Source organism: Falco punctatus (genome assembly GCF_963210335.1).
Source record: "Falco punctatus genome assembly, chromosome: 8".
Classification (NCBI taxonomy): domain Eukaryota; kingdom Metazoa; phylum Chordata; class Aves; order Falconiformes; family Falconidae; genus Falco; species Falco punctatus.
In genome coordinates, this window is record NC_137588.1 from 27317798 (window position 1) to 27340342 (window position 22545).

General features: G+C 40.5%; 1 protein-coding gene across 1 annotated transcript; it reads left to right on the forward strand.

Annotated features, from left to right (window-relative positions):
* Positions 1-139: 139 nt before the first annotated feature.
* Positions 140-22536, forward strand: ERCC3 (ERCC excision repair 3, TFIIH core complex helicase subunit). Its single transcript, XM_080398717.1, has 15 exons — positions 140-234; positions 367-572; positions 1614-1850; positions 2459-2508; positions 3860-3995; positions 4193-4357; positions 5363-5567; positions 6589-6903; positions 8035-8219; positions 11369-11571; positions 15046-15142; positions 15330-15447; positions 16607-16725; positions 20736-20888; positions 21716-22536. The coding sequence occupies exons 1-15, from the start codon at positions 216-218 to the stop codon at positions 21848-21850; spliced, it is 2343 nt and encodes a 780-aa protein (XP_080254843.1). The 5' UTR covers positions 140-215; the 3' UTR covers positions 21851-22536.
* The last annotated feature ends 9 nt before the right edge of the window (positions 22537-22545 follow it).

A 22545-nucleotide genomic window follows, 5' to 3' on the forward strand; every position in this document is an offset into this window, starting at 1 on the left:
GTTTTTAATTACTGTTTTTTAAAAAGAACAATTTCTCCCCCCCCCCGGTCCCCTTCTCTTTCCTGCCTCTGCCCGCCCGCGCGTTCCCCGGCGGCGGGGGCGGCCCCGAGAACACAAAGTCGATGACGTTGCGGCGCGGGTCGCGCGCGCCGTGGCTCCGCCCCTCCTGCCGGCGGAAGTGACGCGCGGGCGTGCGGCGGCGCTGCGCGGCGGCCATGGGCAGGAAGGAGCGGGGTGAGCGGCGCGGCCGGCCCGGCGGAGAGCGGCTGGGGCCGGGCGGGAGCGCGGCGGGAGGGCGGGGGGGGGGCGGCCGGGTGTCCGCGGGCCGGCCGCGCTGCCTCGTCACAGCTCCGGCTTCGCTCCCAGATAAGAAGAAGTCCAGGAAGCGCCATTACGATGACGACGAAGACGATGAGGACGAAGCTCCCGGCAAGGAGTCCCAGGAGGCGGTGCCGTCCGCGGCGGGGAAGCAGGTGGAGGACAGCGGCACTAAAGTGGACGAGTACGGGGCGAAGGACTACAGGCAGCAGATGCCCCTGAAGGCCGACCACGCCTCGCGTCCCCTCTGGGTGGTACGTGCGGCCGGGCCTCGCAGCGCCTCGCCGCGGGCTTCGCCGGGCCGGGGGGGCCGCCCTGGTAGAGCTCGGGGCAGCGGACGGGCGCTGCAGGCCTGGGCGGGTGGCCTGGTCGTGGGAGCCCGCCCCTTGCCGGGGGGGCCGTCTTGGCGGGACTTCCCCGGTCATGGAGCCGGGACCTCGTCTCCTCCGCCGTCAGCCGGGCTGCGGGAGGCTGCGCGGGGCGAGGCCGCTAGTCCCTGCCGGGAGCCCGTGGCAGGGCCCCTGGCGGGCGTCCCTTGCAGCGGGCCGGGCAGGGCTGTGCAGCCCCTTAAGCCAAATGTTTCTGGGACGGAGGTGAAAGGCTTTGTGGAGGCGTCCGCGTTGGCTAGTGATACAGGTGGGATCTGTTGTTGCCGTGATGCAGCCACAGGCTTTGCATTATGGAATGGAACAGTCTTAAGACAAGCTGGTCTCATCTTCTGTAACTGGTACCGTTTGCTTTCTGTGCCCTGAAAAGGATGGCAGTAGGAAGCCTGTCCGCACCTCGGCCAGTCGTACAAGCATACAAGCATACGGAGAGGTGGTTACACAGCCGGCATCTGCAGGTCATACATTACCAAGTGCTGTGACACACAAGTGCCATCTTTTCTGCTCCATTTGTTCTGTGTAAAATGAGGAATTTTGTTTCAGGGGAATAGGGCTGCCAGGTTGCCTCTGCTCAAGCAATTTGCTTAGCAGTAATAAAGAAAAAACACCCCAGTGTGTCAGTCTGGAAAAGCCTAATTGATCAGGGCGTGGTTTATTCTTACTGCTATAGAAGGGACAGGGACAAATCAGTGTCTGGACACTTTCAGAAGACAAGTTTTATGCTCCTTGGTCTCCTTTCTTTTTTTCTTGTAATCTTACTGTTAGGGTAAACGCTTTCTTTGAAACTCTATGATGCATTAGTACCTGAATAGTGGACTGTCTCTTATGTCAACTGATGCTTTATAGGACATTCCTGATTCTGGTCAACTAACGCTGTTGTGCCCTCAGCATTTCTTTTTATTTCCGTAGGCTCCTGATGGCCATATTTTTCTGGAAGCCTTTTCTCCAGTTTACAAATATGCACAGGATTTTTTGGTTGCCATTGCTGAGCCTGTGTGCAGACCAACCCACATTCATGAATACAAAGTGACTGCTTACTCGCTATATGCTGCTGTTAGTGTTGGCTTACAGACGAGCGATATCACAGAGTATTTACAAAAACTGAGCAAGACTGGGGTCCCAGATGGAATAATTCAGTTTATCAAGGTAAGAGTATTTAATTGGCATTGGAAATATGTTTACTGCTACTAGTGAAAACTTTTCCTACTGCTTCTGCTTAATTGATTATTTTTTTTAATCATTCATTGTTTCTGTCACTGTTCCAAGAGAACAGAAGCTTTGTCTTATTTTTTGTCTTTTTCTGTACTATACTGCTGCACACATACTATTTTCACAGCATATCCTGTGTGGGGTTTATACCTCTTAAAAAAAAAGTACACCCAAGCGTCTGTAAGTATACTTTCAGCCAATAGGAATTGTACGTGGGGAAAGTTTCCTCAGATTTCCTCTGGAAGAAGACTATGAATGTGGGATGCAACCTGGCATAGCCAGGCACTGTAAAACATAGTCTACCTTATCCTGCATGTATGTTCTTGCAGTCGTGGAAGCAGATTGGAATTGGGTATAAAAACTATCTGTGACCGATCTCCTGTGTGAGTTGATGTGTGCATCTTTTGAAAATACCTTCTCAGGTTTGTTCCATAAGCATAACATCACAAGTAAATGTTTTATTATATACTGCTTCTCTGCATTTGGTCCCAAATGTGGAATCGCTCTTTTGCATGTTCCTAACAACTGCTCTTGTTCATTTATAGCTTTGTACTGTCAGCTATGGGAAGGTGAAGCTGGTACTGAAACATAACAGGTAAGTGGCTTCTTCCTTAACTGGCGTGGCAAAGGAAGTCCCCCAAATGCCAGCTGTGCTTAAACAAGTGGTCTTGAGTAGCTGTTGAGCCTTACAGCTCCCAGCTGAGTGGACCTTCTATCAATGCAAGATCATGTTTTTAATTGTTGAAAGTATTTAATACTTTGGTCAATTAATTCAGTTTGGCTGCCCTGAGCTACTACTACTGGTTATTGTTACATTTTTAGAAGCAGGTTGTGAATTTGATATTCTAGCTTGTTCCTTTATTACTTGGATTTGCAATATATCCTTAAGGTTTTCAGATAATTGTTTCGTACATTCCTTCCTAATTTGCATGAGCCTGGTTAGACAAGTTTTTCTACAGCTGTCCTTCAGCCTTGTGTATTCTGACTTGGAATCTGTTATTCAGGAAGGACGAGCAAATCCATTGGCAAGAGATGCGTGCTTGTTGCTGGGTTGAATGTGATTTATTTTAAATCTAGAAGATAATGTTGGAAGTGATCTTGATGGGTCAGCTACTTTAGAGCAGACCAATGTTATCTAAACATGTGATTTGTGGTAGGAAGAAGGAAAGGAAAGAGAAGAAATGGGAAGCCTGTGTCTGTACCTTGTCTGTGTTTTGTCTTTCTCATTATTTCTTTTTCAAAGTTCTCTGTTGTCTGACAGCTGCAGATAAGCCCTGGGCCTATAATGTTCTGCTTGTGCTGCAGCTTTTTTGAACCTGCTGTGTTGGGTAGAACTGATGCTAGTATTGCTAGCAGGTTTTTGTTCTCTTCTTAGGTGTTTCTGAGGAAAAGATTTCTCCCATGCTAGTGAAGTCTCTTTGGCTCATATTTTAACTGTGATTTCCAACTAGCATCATTGACAAATGTCCAGGGAGAGAAACAATTTCAGGATGCACTAATTTAAATTTTTAGATGGTCTATGATCTGGATGTTTTGGATTTTTGTCTTTTGAGCTTTTTTTGGTCCTGTGGGCAGGACTTTGAAACACCACATCCAGTGTTTTCACAGACTCGCTTCAATATCAAAAAAATGGACTTGTGTCACATGTCACAAATAAGACATGTATGTGAGAGCTCAGTCTAGGCAGTTCTGCTGGAGTTTTCCCACAAATGTTAGAGAACTTTGAGCAAGATGGGTAACTGCAAAGTACATGATGCTTTTGGTATGAGGCATCTTGAAAAAATCTTGATCCCTATAATTTCTTTATTTTTAAATGCCCCCTTCCCCCCCCAAGATTAGACACTTGAGAGTGCATCTGGAATAGCAATATATTTAAGCATCTATACCACTCTTCTTGTAAGTTATTCAGTTGATTAGTTCATTAAAATGTTGTCCTTTAATTTTAGGTATTTTGTTGAAAGTACCCACCCTGATGTCATTCAGCAGCTTCTGCAAGACCATGTAATTAGGGACTGTCGCCTGAGAAATGCTGAGGGTGAAGAAACAGAGCTCATTACAGAGACATTCACGAGTAAATCAGTGGTATGTTTGGGCATGTTTTAAAATTCTTGAATTAACAGTACATAAACTGTTGGATTGTTGTTTGTTGTATCAGCTGTTGCTTTCCATTCTGTCAGCAATGATCGGTGCCTCCTTAACGAGCCCAAATTGGGGCAGGGCAGGGGTGGACTGTATCTCTAATGAAACTGTTGGTGAAAATTCATGTTTGTGTGTTTCAGATTTCTAAATCCAGTGAAGGTGGCTTTGGTCCATCAACATCACAGGGAACAGATGCCCAGAATAAGCCAGATGTCCCAGCTGACTTATATGAGTTTTACGAACAGATGGACAAAGATGAGGAGGAGGAGGAGGAAACACAGACAGTTTCTTTTGAAGTCAAGCAGGTATAAGTATATTATATTAGTCTCTGCATTTGTAGCTTTGGGGAATGGGCCCAAAGCTTTGCAAATAAGTGTGAGAATTTAATGTGAAGTACTGTGGTACTTTGTTTGATAGTGGAGATCACTTTAAGTCATCTAACTTTTCTTTCCTTTTACCTCCCAAAATCTTAGAATCTTCCTCTTCTGTACAGAGGGTGGCAGACTGGGTATTGTCCCTTCCCTGCCCACAAGGCACAGGGCTCACAGGCCAGAGAAAGGCGCCAGAGATGAAGGGAGGTTGTTTCCCCCTTTCTTTCTTTTCTCTCTCTTTCTCCCTCTCTGTTTTTCCCTGCCTTTTTTTGTTTTGTGATTTATGTTTGCAGAAGGAACTCCTGCCAGTTCTGATTTCATAGCTTGAGAAGGGTAGCTGGAGGTTGCAGCACAGTCCTGCTTGACTTTCAGAGAGTTTTTGTAGAATTTCTCAAGTTGTTTTTGGACTTGGTGTTTCTAATGATGCCTTACTCTGGGGAAAACAGAAATTATATACAAGATAGTTTAGTAGCTATTTTGTTTATTTTAAAAAACCCAAACCAACAACCTCTTGGTGATTGAATCGAACTGTCGTTGTGGTGGAATAACTGCATTACCAGGGAATGGAGATTTTCAGATAACAGATGTTCAGCTTTGGTAGGTCCTTGTCTGTAACACACAGAACCTTTTGTGTCTGTTACTGAACACTTTGTTGCAGGACTTCAAAGTGTAGTTTAGTCGCTGCCGGGTGAACAACACATCTGAGATTAATGTGTCATGTTCTTCCATCTGTCTAAATAACCCTCTGTGACTGTTTTCTAAAATGTTTGAAAGGGGTAGAGATGATCATGAATAAAGTTTTTGGAATAAACTTTTACCCTTGCAGACTTCGTGAGCATAAAAAAATAAATGTAACTTCACATGGTACTATATAATCTGGTTGTTTAAAAAAAAAATAACGTGGAAAATTTACCTTCTGAAGCTTTGTTTCCTCTTCAGGAGATGATTGAAGAACTTCAGAAGCGTTGTATCCATTTAGAGTACCCCTTGCTGGCAGAATATGATTTCAGAAATGATTCTGTGAATCCTGATATTAATATAGATCTGAAACCTACAGCTGTCCTCAGGCCCTATCAAGAGAAAAGCCTGAGAAAGATGTTTGGAAATGGGCGAGCCAGATCTGGTGTTATTGTCTTGCCATGTGGTAAGTTTCTAGGTTGATGTTTAGGGGTTTTGTTCTTTATTGGCCTGTTAACTTCCAAATTTGATGGCTTCTTTAATTCAGACAGCGGTAGGGACTGTTCTGGGTACCAGTATACAGAGTCCTGTTGGTTTGTTGTGAGTGGGTGGTGATGCTGTGGTGAGGGAGAGCCTGGTTAATGGAGCTGTCAGGCATCTGCTTAACGGTGCTGCCGGTATCCCTGTAGAGACCAACAAACTGATAGGTGGTTGTAGTAGCTTCAGATAACCATTCATGCTTTCACTGGTCCCTCTAAAGTCAGCTCTGCTGATCTTGCAGTGGAATGTTAAAGCCATTGCCTTGGGCATAATTTGTTCCTCGGTTGGGGGTAAGGAGACTGGGGGGGAACTGGAAATACAAATATGGCATAAGGGGTATGTAAGGAAGGAAAGAGCTTGTATGCACAAGTTCTGGGCCTGAGAGCTTGAGAAAGAAATGAGGAATGTGCAAACTGGGACAACCTACGGGAAGCAATGGAAAAGGGAGAGAACAGGTGACTGCATGCCAGTGCCCTTGGTATTGGGGGTGGGAGACACAGCGAGGGCCCGAGAGAGTGTGTGAGGGATGCTGGAACAAGTGTAAAGGAGGAATGGAAAGATTTAAGGACTTGCTGTTTGGGTGAACAAACATAGCTGGCAGGGATAGATCACCTCTAGGGGAAGCTTTCTGTAGCCACCTGGAATTTAATATGCTTTTGAAATTGAAACAGCATTAGAATGATTGTTTCTAATTGGCACAGCCATTGTTTACAATGATTTTCTTGAGAAAATGGAGTTATGTGTCCAGTAGACAATCCAGCTGGATTTTTAAGAAGGAAATGCTCCATTTCTTTAAAACTATTATAATAAGGAAACAACATACAATTTCCTGATACATTATTTCATATCCTCTCACTGTTTTCCTGTCTTTCTTTGCTCTTTCCTCCCCGCCCCCCCTCCAGTAGTGTCTGAGAGATGACTAATGAATCTCTCTTCTTCCCCTGCAGGTGCTGGCAAGTCTCTAGTTGGAGTGACAGCTGCGTGTACTGTCCGCAAGCGGTGTCTGGTCCTTGGTAATTCTGCAGTGTCTGTAGAGCAGTGGAAAGCCCAGTTCAAGATGTGGTCCACCATTGACGACAGTCAGATATGTCGGTTCACTTCTGATGCCAAGGACAAGCCTATTGGCTGTTCGATTGCTATCAGTACATATTCCATGTTGGGACACACAACGAAAAGATCCTGGGAAGCAGAAAGAGTAATGGAGTGGCTTAAGAGTCAAGAGTGGGGCCTTATGATACTTGATGAAGTACATACTATCCCTGGTAAGGAAACAGCATGCGGACTTTTCATGCTGATAACGTTACTCTGCTTTTTTAGAAGTGGTGTGGTTTTTTGCTTTCTCATCATCAATATAGTGAGTAAATACATGGGTTAGGGTTTTGAGACCAGTAAGATGCCTTGTTCTGCTTTCTTTTTTTCCCACGATACTACAGTTAAGCTGGCCATTAGTTTTCTGAAACCCTTCAAATTAGATACTGTCTTTTCTATAATGGCACTGTACCGTAAGGTGCCTTCTTCTGTGTACCTGAATTATGTTTGTATAATTTTGCTGTAGACAGGTTTGAACAGGAGGGGAATTAATCTGCTTTCTTTTCTGTTGAGATGTAGTGGAACTATAGGCTAGCTTTTAATATCTATTTCTACTCAATAAAATGTGAGCAAGTATAGTGATTACTGTCCAGAAACAGCTGTTGTATTTGAAATTCCTGTGTAATTAAGATCTGTACTATTGGAAAGCAATAATGTAGTATTTAAGTGTCTATGGAATAATCCTGGCTAAAAATACCATGCAGGATTCTGTTAGCTCCTCTACCTTGTTCTCGTAATTTCATTTGAATATAATTTGGTATCTACAGAAATGATGGATTTTAGAAGGAGACCTTGACAATTAACTGCTATTTTATCAAATTAGCATGTTGCTGCCACTATTCTTTCAATTTTGTTCGTTCTTTGTTTCATAAAAATTAAGGTATAGAGCCTCCTCTGTGATCTCTAGCAATGCTGAAGATGAGTAATTCAGCCATATACTAGAAGTCTGAATGTGGCAATCGGCCAAGAGTCCTTGTGTCATAGTTCCTTCTATGAAATACTATATGACCTAAAACAAGCCATGTAACCTCTGAATGTATTAATTTTCTTTCAGGAAATTGGAAATTATAAAGATGCCAGAAGTTTTACTGTGATTTTCAGAGTACACTGATGATGTAAACTAAAGCTGCAATCAGTGTGAATTTTTGCTGTAACACAGATTTCTTAGAGGTGTGTGTGAAATGGGGTAAAATTTCCCAATGCTTTATGTTCAGGAGTTGATGAAAGTGTTTTTTTAAGTTGCACTATTTGTCTTCTAAATCCGTTCAGGAAAATAAACAGAAAATCTGTCTTGCATTTCTTAGCAAAAATGTTCAGACGTGTGCTCACTATTGTACAAGCTCATTGTAAACTGGGGCTGACTGCTACCCTGGTCAGAGAAGATGATAAAATTGTTGACCTGAACTTCCTGATTGGACCAAAGCTCTATGAAGCCAACTGGATGGAGCTGCAGAACAGTGGCTACATTGCTAAAGTGCAGTGTGCTGAGGTGATGCTCTGCTTTTTGTACTACTAGTGTTTAGTATGCTTATACCTTTTTTTTTTTTTTTTTTTTTCTTGAGGAAGATATATGTAATTGTGAGTATTTAACTGGGAAAAACAGGTGCCCTTATGACTTTTCATTTACTTTGTAGCTTAGGCAAGGCTGTTGCTGGTCAGTAGTAACATGTAGTAAATCCAGTAGCCACGCGTTCTTCAGAATGACTTCAGCACTCTTCCTTTTTGGGGTTGTGGTGCCCGATGGGTTGTCTCAAAGTCACCTTTCAGAAATGTGGGCAGTGGTAGACCTCGTTCGATGCAATTGACATTCTTGTTGTCCAACTTGACTTTGTACTTTGAGCTCAGTTCTGTGTGGCAGTGTAACATGGTGTTATGATAAGCGTAACATCAGGTGGTATGCTGGCAAGTGCTTTTCAGAGACTTCTGCTGGTAGACAGTCTGTGGTTGTTTGAGGAGAATTCCTCTTAAACTCTTAAACAAAAGAAGTATAATAGCAAGTTTAAAAAACATAAGAAAACACCTGCTTATTTGAAACCTGAACGCATGAGGGTGAAAATTGAAAACATAGGACTGGATCTTACTATTTATTTCTAATATAACAGTGTGACCTCTGTTCTTCCCATCATATGGATGAGAAAAAAGTCTGGTATCCTGTTGGAATAATCCCTTTGGAAACCCTTCACACAGGCTCATTAGAACGTTAAAAGTAACCTTTCTGGGTCAGACTAAAGGTCTAGCTTAATATATTGTCTCTGATATTTGTCAAGGAAGATACTTAAGGAAGAGTATAAAAACAGGGCAAACGTATCTGATACTTCTCCAAGCCCTTAATCATTTATGAGTGGTTTCTGTGTAACCATCACTGTGTGTCTTTCATGAGCTTGTCCAGACTCCCGTTGAATGGAAGCGACGTTTTAGCAGCTACAGCATGCAATGGTAGAATTTCATAACTTAACTGTCTTTTTGGGCTTTCCTGCATGTTTTTTGCTTTGGTTTTTTTTTTTTTTGTTTGGGGGGTGTGTGTGTGTTGATTTTTTGTTACTGGGTTGTTTTTTTAAAACCTCATTAGTTTCATGCTAGCTTTGGCACTGGAATAAAAGATGCAAATGCAGGTCGGCTGTTCTCCTTTTAAGCTTTGTGCAAACTGGAAGTTGTAGAAGGAAAAAACCCACAACTATTTTTAAGTCATAGAATACAAGTGAAGAGTTATCTAGAAAATAACTGGGTTGAAGGGAGAGTAACCAGTCTGCAAGTTCAAATTTGACTGTTTAGGCTCTTTGGTTAATTCTACTTTGGGTGCACAATTCTTCTCAGTCCCTGAACTGCCCTTTAGGCGTTGCAAAGGGTAGCTCACGCTTCACATTTGTTCTGAATGATGTGGAAATTCTGCAAGTTGATATTCTTTAGGCCAATGTTTTGAAATAACATGTGATGGGACTATCAAAAGCAAAGAATCAAAAACAAGCAGTCTGATAAATAACAAGTCTAGTATGTGCACAACTGCATTGCATACCTATTGGGATTTTCTTGACATGTTGAGAAGTAACGTCTTTAATCAACTTCGCTTATTCTGCATAGCCAAGAAAGATGTCTGGTTTGCTCTTTTGAGTGTGGTTCTCCAGGTGGCAGGAGAGGGCAGTGCTGCTCTGAAGGCAGGTCATGGTCATTGTGGTACTGTTCTTCCTCTGCTTTAAAAGAGAACAAGCAGCACAGTTGAGAAAGTTAAAAGAAATTTTTGAAAAAGAGAACAAGCCTGTTCTTTAACTGTATTTTCAGAGTTCCGTAATTTACAAATAATCCCTTTCCCAGCTGTCATACCAAGTTTTTGGCTTGGAGTGTGCATCTTGCAAAACATAAAAATGAAAAGATTTGTGTGAGAAGTAGCTCTTAGCCATTTCCAAATCCTGAAGAGAGTGCAAATACAAATCGAAATATATTCAGTTTGCCATGTAGTCAGAGGCATTGAACAATAGAATAATTATTTTACTACAGTCCAATGTTCAACATTCATATTTCATTGTCACTTTGAAACGCTCTTTTCTGATTTAAGAGTTTTAGATCTTTTATAGACAACATACAATAATAGTAGAGCCTATTCAATGCATAAATTTATTGTTAATGTAGTCAAGGGATGAAAAAAGCCTTACCCAGCATTCACTGGAAAAAAGTATTGAAACAAAAAAGTAGTTTGTAACAGTACAAAACAGTTCAGCTTGTTTAAATAAACTAAATTGTCACATAACTTTCCTAGCTGAACGATAGTTATGCAAGAGGCTTTTCTTTGCAGTATTCTGTTAATTGGTACTGTGTATATAAGGGAGTAACCAGTGTACAGTAGAATGAACATCTTCTAAATTATATGCACTATAGATAGTGGCATTATATGGTATAGATAGTATTATTGCATTGGCATAAACTTCTCAGCTTCGTAATTTCTTCTGTTTTCATGCTACAGTAGAAAAAATACCTCAGTAAGCCTAGACTTGTGCAGTACTATGATACGTATTTACATAATAAAATAATTGCTTAGGGAGACCTTTGGAAGTCTTCTAATTAATCCTAGTGTTTTGAAAGTGGTAGACTTAACAGCTGTTAAAACAAAGGTCACTCCGCTGTGGGTATATGAAAAAAGGTTGGTAAATTTGTTCTGTAATGAAGACTAAATGTGTCTCTTAGCTTTCAGAGTATGGATGGAAATTAATTTTTATGGGAAAAGCTTTGATTGCTGTGACAGGAGGGACATTGCACAGATGATTTATTCCTTTAACTGTTGCTATGTAAAAGGTAGTAGCATTCAGTAAAATTATTAGGTGTGAAGCATAAAGGAAGTATCTTCTAGTCTTGTTGCTATCCCACTGCCTGTTTCTGTTGTGGATCTCACTGACAAAGCGTTTTGGAAGGCCATAATATTAATGAGGTTAAACGGAGTTTGGTAGTGTTGGAGACTACAGCGACCAGTAGCTGTCACTCTGGTACAGAAATTACTGTGTTCAAATCTGTGCCCTGTGCTGTACAGAAAGCCATAATGCATTATTGTTGCCCCAATATCTTTTCAATTCCAGTGGAATGAAATAAATAAATAACGGAGGGTTACTTTGTGTGTGTGTGTGTGTGTGTGTGTGTGTTTTCTAATTCTAGGTTTGGTGCCCAATGTCACCTGAATTTTATAGAGAATATGTAGCTATCAAAACAAAGAAACGGATACTGCTGTACACCATGAACCCAAATAAATTCAGAGCCTGCCAGTTCCTGATTAAGTTTCATGAGCGACGGAATGATAAAATCATCGTGTTTGCTGACAACGTGTTTGCACTGAAGGAATATGCGATCAGACTCGGGAAGTAAGTGTTCACAACTGGCGATGGCACTGTTCTCTTCCTTCCTGGAAAATTGCCTTGTAATCTCACAGCTTTCAGTAGTCTAGATATTTCTTCTAATATTTAGATTTAACTCCAATCCTATATAAAAAGGAGCTCAGGAGGGTATATTTTTGGATGGATTTTATTGGCACTGCAACATTATTTCAGTGTAGAACTGTTTGAAAAGAATCTCTGTTTAGCACTTGCCTCAGAGGAGTTTTCATCCAAGATTTCTGTGAAAGACTGTTACTACTTCTCCATCCATGTTATTATTATTAAAAGCCAGTAGAAAAATGAGGGGCTTAAAAAAATAACACTAGAACTATTTCTTTAATGGATGGTAGCCTCCCCTATCTCTCTGAGACAAAAGTTTTTCAGATATACACTCTGAATTTTTCAGGATCTTTTGGGACCCAGGACGTTCCTCTTCAGGTTCTCAAAAGGTCTCAGCCTTGTGTAAAAAAACTAAGACAAACTTTCTGGGTATCTGTGCTGTACCGGTGCACTGCCTAGGACTAATGTAATTGTTTAATAAACAGAAGGATATTGCTCCCATGAGCTTCTCAGCTACCTTAAATGACTGTAATGTGAGTGCAGGTATGGAAGGTTGTACAAATAGTTTAATGAGGGGTTAGCATCAGTGTGTTTGTAGGGTTTGGAGAGGGGTGATCCGGGAGTGTTTGCCAGGATCAGGCGTAGAGCAGTTACTGGGGAAAACATTCATAGAAGCTGCCCTCATCCTTTCTTTGACAACGCCAAATTGTTGACAAACCCTGCTTGTTGGAAGCTGTGGGGCATTTTGACTGCGTATGATTTCATGTCTAGGAATTTCAGCAGTATTTCTTAGTAAAACCACAAACAAGCATTACACTTTCCAAAATTCATGATCAGTTTTGACTGTAGTTTAACAGCCATGTTGTGCTGGCTTGCTGTGACATCAAATAGTAAGCAGAGCTAATGGTGCTGGATGAATTCCAACACCCATGGTCTCTCATCATTTTTTTTAATCTGTCTGGACAGAGATTAGCTGTAACGATGCCTCTGGAATGTCTCTAGCAGTGTTCAGTGCACCACAGGAAAACCCTTCAGCAAAGGCGATGCTGGGAGGGGGTGCTTGCTAAGTAGCACAGCAGTTGTGAAGCGGGGTAGACACTGCAGAAGCATGGCAGGAAAACCAGTTGAAGAAATAATTAGGTGCTTATTTTTTGTGTTCTTGAATGAATTTTCTGTTCCTCACATGATTTGTGTGGCTCGTGGTTGTATGGCAGTCGGTGTTAGAAGGAAAGAAGGCTCGCAGTGCTGGATAAAGGTGAGGGAGTCTTTATTTTAACCAGAGAATTTTCTGTCCATTCACTATGAGCATGCTGAAACAAAGGGAACTGAGTTAGGGTGGCGCAGGAATTACACGGGTAAGGAGGAGAGCAGCCCAGCAGCGGGTACAGCAGCAGTGGCGGAGCCTGTCTGCCCGGGCTGTGCTGGCCCAGCAGGAGAGCAGCGTCCACAGCACTTCTCGTGACCTGACTGAAGCACATGAGGTGGTGGGCTCCTGGGTGGAGGCAGAGATGGCTGTGGTTCGGCTCTCTGCCAGCTCCTCCCATACCACCTTCTTTCCCTCGGTACTGGCATGAAAAAACATGCACATGACAGGAATTATTTTTGGGGCCACAGATTTCAAATTTTCTTAGCCAGCTTTTATTCTGTCATGAGTCTCGTGCTGATTCTTACTGGTGGTGTTAATTAGTATGTTTAAATCACTGTTTCTGAAGGACTATGCCTCTATGGTCTTCACAGTTACGTCGGTTAATGGGAGGGATCTGTCTCTGCAAATGCCTCAAGTGTCTTCCTGCAGTGAGGAAGAGGAGTAATTTAAAAAATAAAAGTCAGTCTAGCATTGGACGTTCTAGGTTCAGGAAGGTCCTCAGATAAGTGTTAGTGAATCACTGCCAAGTAGGATCTGGGGGGGTAAAATGGGGGATTGGTAGCTGGGGCTTCCAGGTTATTCTGTGTTGTGCTTGAACCCCTTCTTGGTGACTTTAAGAAACAGAAGGCTTACAACTGCTTTAGTTTAAGTTTAAATCTTCCGTTTAAGTTTCGCTTGGAATTAAAGTCATCACAATTTAAATATTAAATGTAATTCCAAATAAGGCTTAATATATTACCGAATGCTACTAATTGGATAATAATGGTATTGTTTCAGAGTTGACTCATTTGCCACTTTCATTTTTTAGCTGCATTTTCCTAACAGTTTGGTTAAACGCACTAAATAGAAGAATTAGATTAGGGATGACCAGGATTGTTGGTAAAAGAAAAACTAGAATAAAGTTTTTACTAGAGAAAGCTAGAGGACCCAACACACCAGAATTGGTTGATAATAGAAAACCTTAGTACTATGCACTGCATGTTTATGTTCAGCTACCACCCATGTATGTGCAATATTAAAAGTTAGAGTGAAACATTTGAGGTTGGTTCCTTGTATTAGAAATAGTGTATGGAAGTGTGAACAAAACAGAAATTGTAGAACTTGATTCCTGTTATTTGGAGATGCTGATAACGAGCATTTGGAAACGTAGTGCAACAGATGAAGAAGCAGTGGCTGTACACTCCTGCATGCCACTTTTTTTTTTTTTTTTTAATGTGGACTTTGCCATTTCTAGGGCCTTTTTTTGTTTGTTTTTTTTAAACTGCTTAGGCAGGAAGAAAACAGCCAGAGTCTAGAGAGAATCTTGGAAGATTCATAGTAGTCCAAGTTACTGATGAGGTCTTGGGGGGGCTGAGAGTTTGTGTGAGCTTTCTGGATTGAGATATTAAATGTTCCATGTGATTCATCAAGTGTTAGAAACCTTAGATTAAATGCCACTTTGAGCTTCTTGTGGCCATGGAATGTCTGGGACCCTGTTCTTGTTTCAGTAGGTCCAGGAGGTATTAGGAAGGGCAAGAGGTTAGCTTCAGAAGCAAAAATAATTTTCTCAGAACAACATCTAGCAGCCAGCTTGTGACACTTGGCACATCATTGATAGAGAAGCCTGGATTTTCAAGTGTTTTAAGTAGGAAGCAAAGGTTGCAGCTGTCAATGTGCTAACTCAGTAGATCTGAGGGGAAAAAAAATCTCTTATTTTATCAGCTGCCTTCAGTCTTTCATGTAGGCTTAGCAAATGTATTCAGTCTGTTGATATACAGCTTCACTGGTGCACATAATTGCAAAACATTTATAACTGTCAGAATTTATTTCTGGCAGACTGGGTTTCTGTAGAGGATTCCACAAACAACTGGGGTAGCTGCCATAAAGAGCCAAACAAGCTAAAAGTAAAGTGTAAGCTGTACCAAAATCTGTTTTGTTTTTATATCAGTTCAAATGTGTACTGCACTCCCTGCCATGTCTTGGTTTCTTAGTATCTCACAAAAAATGACTGTGAAGTCTTGAATTGATTTAATTTGCGTATGTTCTGTTCTTTTCAGACCTTATATATATGGTCCTACTGCACAAGGAGAAAGAATGCAAATTCTACAAAACTTCAAGCACAATCCAAAAATCAACACTATTTTCATTTCCAAGGTAAGCGAGGACATTTCAGTGTGTCCTTGTACCTGTCTTCAGTGAACTTTATTCAAGAGTAAATTATACATGCATGTTGTGCATTTGACATCTTTGTATCGCAGCTCACAAATGTGCACATTGTATTAAATTTTTGTCGGTGATATATGGAAATAAGATATGCTTAGAGGCTGCTTCTCTGTTATAGGTAGGTGACACATCATTCGATCTGCCAGAAGCCAATGTTCTGATTCAGATTTCATCCCATGGTGGGTCTCGAAGACAGGAGGCTCAAAGACTGGGGAGAGTGCTAAGAGCCAAAAAAGGTAAATGAGGTGCTGGTTGGACTCTTGAGGCTTGGATCATAGTATCAGAATTGCAGAGAAACTGGATGTTCATGATACTTCTTTATCTTGTCCTTGGATTATGTTTTAGTAAAAGAGAATACGCCCATATACCAGTGAAGGGAGATGAAGCATGTTCAGGGTCAGTAAAGGTTTGTTGGGAAAACTTCCAAAGGACAAAAAAAGCTGAAGGAAAATTAACTTTTTGTTTTGTGGTGGTTCTTTTACTTTTTCATTCCTTGATATTTTCCTCAACATGAAATAGTTCTTAAAAAATCATAGCATTACTGTATGCAAGTCTCTAGAAAGCACATTTTTGATACTGCAGATTACTTACTTTTAAAAATGGGATTTGATTTCCAACTAGTTTTGTTTTTGCAAAACATAACCAAGGAGCTTTTTGTTTGGAAAAATGATCTTTAAAACACTTTCTACTTGCACTTAAGGTCTACATTTACTTACTTCATGTGCAGTTTGTGCTTGTTACAGCTGAGGCTTTGCTTGAAAATGTCTGCAAACCCCATGGTAGTGAATTAACAAAGTCTTAAAGTTTTAAAAGAGAACCCAATGCTGTTTAATTAATATATCTTAAGAGATGTAAATTTAAGTAAATTATTATATGCAGCCTGGTGTATCCTGGGTTTCAAAATAGCTCTGTGAATTTTTAGCTACATATCTTTGTCTTTTTTAATGCAAAACCAGTGCAAACTCCAATTTGTGTCGATAAAACTTCTCCTTTGTCTTTTTCCATTAACTTTTTTGATGTGTGTTGCAATCCTTACTCTAGACTTTTTATTCGCTCTTTACATAGTAGACTTACAAATAATTTTATTATTCACCTTGCCCAGTGTAATGAAGAAGCAGATTCTTCTCCGAGTACCAGTGTAATTGCGTTAGTATCCATTTCCTTTTAATTTTTTTTTTTTGCCCATTCTCAAGTTATTAAGAACAAGAGTAGGAATTTCCATACTGTGTACTTTGTCAATCAGTTTATGTAAGGTCTGGATGCAGCTAAACTTTACAAAATTTTTTTTGTGGGGAGACAACTGATTTAAACACCTGTTTTCAGTGTTCAGTCCTTTTTTGTTTTTTGGTGCAGTGTTCCAAATGGAACTAATCACTCAGTGTCTTTGTCTCCTAGGCATGGTTGCAGAGGAATACAATGCCTTTTTTTATTCTCTTGTATCCCAAGACACTCAGGAAATGGCATATTCAACGAAGCGACAACGGTTTCTTGTAGATCAAGGTTATAGCTTCAAGGTAACTTGTCTCTGCTATTTATATAGTTGTGACCTAAAAATATAATTTCCATGTTCTTTCATGTTAGTATTGGGTCAAGAATCCTGGTTGTGTAATGTATTAATGAAGGTTTTGCTTGCAAGCAAGAACTGTTTCAGGGTTGGTTTATCATCTGTGTTACTGTGAGGGTAGATACAAGTAACTTAGTACAGCTTTTAGAAAGGTAAGTATTCTAACTTCAAACCAAGCACCCACTGGAGAGTGAAGCGGAATGTTACTTGTTGGGTTGCTTTATATTTATGCTGTTCAGTTGTCGATGCATGCAGGCCTCCTATTGTGTGTTGTCATACTGGCTGTGCATAAAGCATTGTTGATAGGTGTTCATGTCATAGTGGCCAGCAGCAGGTCAGAAAACTTCCAGAACATCACAAGTCACAAATAGTTTCCAAAGAACCTCCAGTGGCAGGCCAGTATTTCACTATGGGGAGACATCTTTTTCCTTGTGGCTAAAGAGAGCATACAGCCGGCAGGATTCGTCCATCCTACATTTATACATCTGACTCTGGGAATCGTAAAGTGTTTGAAGCGTCTAGCATCCTGCTCCAAAAGAAACACCTTTCAGGGATCTTTGTCCACACACTAATCTTGTGCACCATTTCCGTAGTGCTGTCCAAGGCCTGCGGTGGTACAGAAAATCAATCAGTCCAGGATGCAGGCACGTCGATCTTGGCTCTGTTAAGCAAAACCTGCTCTGGTTAGTGGTGTATAGACTGTGCCTATTTAGCTTCCACCAACAGTTTGTAATTGTCGCTGCATGGAATGAAGTGTATCACCGGGTTGAATGTTAATTGATGAAGAAAGGACAGAATTTACTGCAGGAAAAGACTGTTACTACAGAGTAGAAATCTTCCTACCTACAACTAAAACATACTCCTCAAAATAGAGAACGTTTTCAGTGTGGACAGTGTGACAGAACTTGAAAATCAGAAGTTTCCTCTAAAGTTCCTTTTGTAAAGGACTGAATGCTGTCATGTCTTCATACATACTTGAAAATTGATTGCCCCTTGCACTTCTGTTTATTATGTATATATAGAGTTATGTTGTCTTCTTGCAAATGTAAAATCTCGCTCCGCCAAAGCTCCTCTATTTGATAGATTTCATGGTGTGTCTCATTCGTATATTTTTTTTTAATCCATGGGCTGCCCCATATGCTCATCCGCTGGGTTGTTAAAGGCAACAGGGCGTCATGATAGCTCTTGCTTTTAGGTGAATTATTGCTTTGTAAAACTGGAGTTTACTGCTCTGATGAGAAGCCTTCCCAGTAAGAAACATTGCTGAGCAGAAGGCAGCTCCCATATCTGCCTGTAGTGAACAAGCTCAAGCTTATGGTGTTGACAGAATCATGCAGGGATCGCACAAGGTGCAAGGGCAAGCAGCCCCTGCTGGATTGCACTTGAGCTGAGCTATTTAAGAGCTTTTCCTCATGAGGCGTACGTGCAGTACAAGACATCCCTATGGGTAAAACCTCTCTGAACTGCAGCTATGCTGAAGTAAATAATTGCTTTGTAACCAATGGCCCATTAAATAGAGCTTTAAGGGGGTCCTTCCACTGAAAGAGACATGTCACAGTCTTTAGAGGTAAAATCCTTGTTTTGCTTTGTAGTGGATGTATTTTGACAAAATTGTAGATCAGTATTAAGCTGCGGCTAATTACAGCAAATGCATTTATGTGGTGGTAGTCAAGATTAGAGAAATCCCTTGTATTTGAATGTCTTGGATTTTAGAACTAAGAAAGAGGTTAAAATAGAGGGATTTTATTTTGCAAGGAAGACCTAGTCCTAGGAGCTTTGGTGTAATATGGGGAAAAAAGCAGTGCAAGTGGCAGCTGAGTATTTGGAGCAACATTTTAGCTGACCGGTACTGGAATGTTCTTTATTTGTGGTTAAGGAACAGTATGTTAGAATATCTATTTTCATCCGTTTGCCAAACTTTAAGCCTTAGTCATAGCTGGCATCAAGGAATAGGGCTGGAAGAAATGTCCAAGAAACAACCCATTATGTTTCTTCATACCAAGCCAGGATCAACTCTATGTATGTTGCTCCCAGCAGATTTTTGCCTTCTTATTCTTCCAAATATGGAGACTCTACCTCATCCTTAGGTAATTATTTCAGTGCTGATGTCCTCTCCTTCAGAATTTTTGCTCCTAAATTACTAAAACTTCACTACTTCTTTAAAAGGGTAAAAGTTTTCCCTTTTTTTCTAAGACTTTCTTCTGACTGTCTCTCAATAGCTCCGTTCTCTGCCTTTCATCAAAAAGAAAACTGGAATACATTGTTTTTTTCTAAATCACATATTTTGTGTTTGCTTCTTAAATAGGAGCCTTGTCATCACAATTTGCTGCTTGGCGTTTACTGCTAGTGGGGGTTTTTTGGTTTGCTAACTATAGTTTATTTACTGTATTATGTTTTTTGTTTAGAGGCTGAATGTAGGTTATATTTTAAGCCAATCGGAGAGCTCATTATATCAGAGAATTGGGGATTACTTTAAACTTGGCATCTGTTGAACAGCTTAAAAAAATGATGATGCAGTGGGAATTCTTTCTGTTCTGTGAATCACGTTAGCACTGTTTTGCAGCCACAATTGGAAACAGCCTAATGCAATTTAAAATTGCTTTTCATGACTCCTTTTTATTTTTGAGGTGATCCTAGCAATGCCGTTCTAAATGAACAAGAAGGGGGACCATAGTGTTCCTTTAGCCATATAGCAGGAGACCTTGCTTCTGTGAATGGATTCTTAAAGCTAGGACATTTCTCAGAAAGGCATCCATTTTTTAATTAGGAATTGCCATTGACTGCAGTCTACAACACTGATTATTCGGTATAGTGTTTCCCTACCGTGTTTTTCAAAAACAGTGCTTTGTGGCTAATATGGATTCATTTTACCTTAAGCTGTAATCATAGTTTTTGATCAGTCTTTGTGGTCAGCTCCAGCCCAGATTACTGAAGTAACTCGTTTCTAATTGTATTGGCTCAAGACATAAGCTGAAAAAGGAAGCTGAGGAGGGGAAACACCACATAATCAAGGGAAAGGCTGAAATAGAATGTCTTTCTCAAAAGCTCTTCAAGTTGGAAACATAGTGGGGAAAACTGAGATTCTCACGTATAAATATATTTTTACCCAAATGTATTTAACTGCAGGAAAAATTCCTGTGAAATTTTCAAAATACTTCTACTTAAGAAAGCAAGCTGCCTATTGAGAAGCTTTGTAACAGAAGCCTGAGAGCTTTTCAGTTCTTCAGAAGAGGTTTTTCAGCTAACAGAGTGTATGGCACTATATTGCCAGTAGATGGCATGTGCCCTGCATCCGTGGTTATTATTAAATGAGTTACTAAGAATTTCAAAGAGAGCAGACATAACCAGCTAAGTTAACTGGTGCACAAATGTTGAAAGAGCCCTTTTGCTGTGCTGCTGATGCTTGCTTGCACACGCGGTCTCTCAGCAACATCATATATCTTGATTTGTTAGGGGCTTTATCCATGTTCCTCGATGTTTATCGCTAGAATTCTCAGTGTCTGGAAAGCTAGTGAATTATTTTTGTTAAAGTGCTAGTTTTTAAACTAGATGAATGTAGAGCCCACAACATGAAGCTAACCTTGCACTAAGTTGAATGTGCATCTGAGCTGTATGTGCTTTGGTCAGGTTCTTGGTCAAGCTGGGATCAACAGCATTTGGCTGACATCCTCTGTCCAGAGCTTTTCGGGTTTTCTTCTCCCTTTTTTTTTTCCCCAGTGTTTGTGTTTTGCATTTCCAGCTAGAATATAACAAGGGATGTGTGTGCCTGTATATATACTTCACTTAGCAAAATTTTATGTGTATCTATGCTAATCATAGTGTTAAGCTGTTCAGACCATTAATAAAAATTGAAGGCAGCACCAACAGGATATGGAATCAGAAATCCTTGTCTTGGTTTTGATTAGCCAGCTAACAGTGAGGAGGAAGAGCCCTCACCTTGTACTGTGCTCTGTTTTGTAGGTAATAACAAAGCTTGCAGGCATGGAAGAAGAAGAACTTTCATTTTCATCCAAAGAAGAACAGCAGCAGCTTCTCCAGAAAGTTCTGCAAGCATCTGACTTGGATGCTGAGGAGGAAGTAGTTGCTGGAGAATATGGTTCAAAGTCAGCTCAGGTAATGAAGAATGCTTTGTGTGACCACAAACGTGACAGAACTTGACCGCTGCATTTTAATTCTAAATGTGTTGCCATCGTTGATGCCTTAGTATCTTTGTGAAACATTGGAGAACAGACTCATTTTTTTAAGCTGCATTAGCATTTAGCTATTTGAGTAATTTGGTTTGGTAATGGGCACTAGAAAGAAGGTAGACATGGAATTCATGTCCTCCATTATATTTGAGGGAGAAGGCGATAGATCTATTGTTACAGATTTTGCAGTACATATTCTAAGTCATGAACAGTGAAAAGATTTTAAAAGATTTTTAAGATATACATATGTCAGAGCACATACTCTTGTGGTGGCACTGTGCTCTGATTTCCTCATGCCCAGAGGGCAGAAGCATAAGGGCTACATTTGTTCATTTTTAAGAGAATTACTATTATTGTAGGTAGTAGTTTGACATTTTCAGCCACGTCTGATATAAGAAAAATAAACAGCCTGAAACATGTGTTGATACATAAGTTAAAATCAAGCTACAATGTGGTAATTGATTTTTTTAGGGTTTATTTTTAGCTGAATTGCATTGTGCGTGAAATGCGTTGGGAATTCCCACTCTAAGGTATCTTTCCATATTAAACCTTATGTAGGTTTGTATACTTACGGTGAGTGGCAGGCAGTGACTTCCTTTGTAGAAATTCCTCGTAAGAAAAGGAACTTTGAAGGCTTTTTGGCATTAAGGTCACTAAACGAACAGTGCTGCCCGGTAAGCAGTGGGTGTCAGTGGGTTAGAGATGGCTATCTGATCACACACTAAGCACATGGTTTTTTCTCCTCACTTGCAGGTGTCACGTCGTACAGGCACAATGAGCTCTATGTCAGGAGCAGATGATACGGTTTACATGGAGTACCACTCTTCACGGAGTAAAGCATCTTCAAATAAGCACATCCATCCACTATTTAAACGCTTCCGGAAATGACATTCAAATGACATGTGCATTTTGTTAAAGCTGTGTATCCATGTACCTTGGTTCCATAACTAAGTATACAGAATTGAATTTTCTGACAGAACCTTTAAAAGACTTTTTTTCATATGCATCTGTATGGACACATCTTTACTCTGCAATATATGTGCTGTCATGGGTGAATGTGAAAGGAAAAAAAGAACCAAATCTTACCACAGAAAAGATATCCAGTGACTGGATCCTGGTTATACCTGTCTGGTTTTCAGGGTAATGAATAGAATTTATTTTTATCAGCTGAAGACCCTTTTTCAGATGAATTCTGGGAAGGTTTTGTAAATGAAGTTTGTACTGATGTTTGAAATACTATTTATCTGATTATTGTGTCCGCTCAACAATATACTGTTTTTTAAAATGCTTAAATAAAAATCATTCACTGAGCTGAAAAAATCCTGATAGGAGCACTTCACATAATATTTTTAAACTGGGAGCTAGTTTATAGTTATGACTTAACCTGTCTTAAACTTCTAACACATTGTTTGGAAATATTTTGAAGTTCTAAGACAAGGAGAAAGAAGAACTCTGTCTCCAATATAAATTCAAGGAAGGCATTCATAAATACAAATAAATTCCGTGCTCCGTTTTTCTTCATTTTTCTTGCTACTGTTAAGAAGTTGCTGAAATAAAAGCTGTTTCCCTTGTCATTTATATTC

Excerpts from the sequence above, each read along its gene's own strand:
- ERCC3 (XM_080398717.1), top strand. Across the intron at positions 6,904-8,034 it reads TGAAGTACATACTATCCCTG|CAAAAATGTTCAGACGTGTG; the intron begins GTAAGGAAACAG and ends TGCATTTCTTAG. Across the intron at positions 8,220-11,368 it reads CTAAAGTGCAGTGTGCTGAG|GTTTGGTGCCCAATGTCACC; the intron begins GTGATGCTCTGC and ends TTCTAATTCTAG.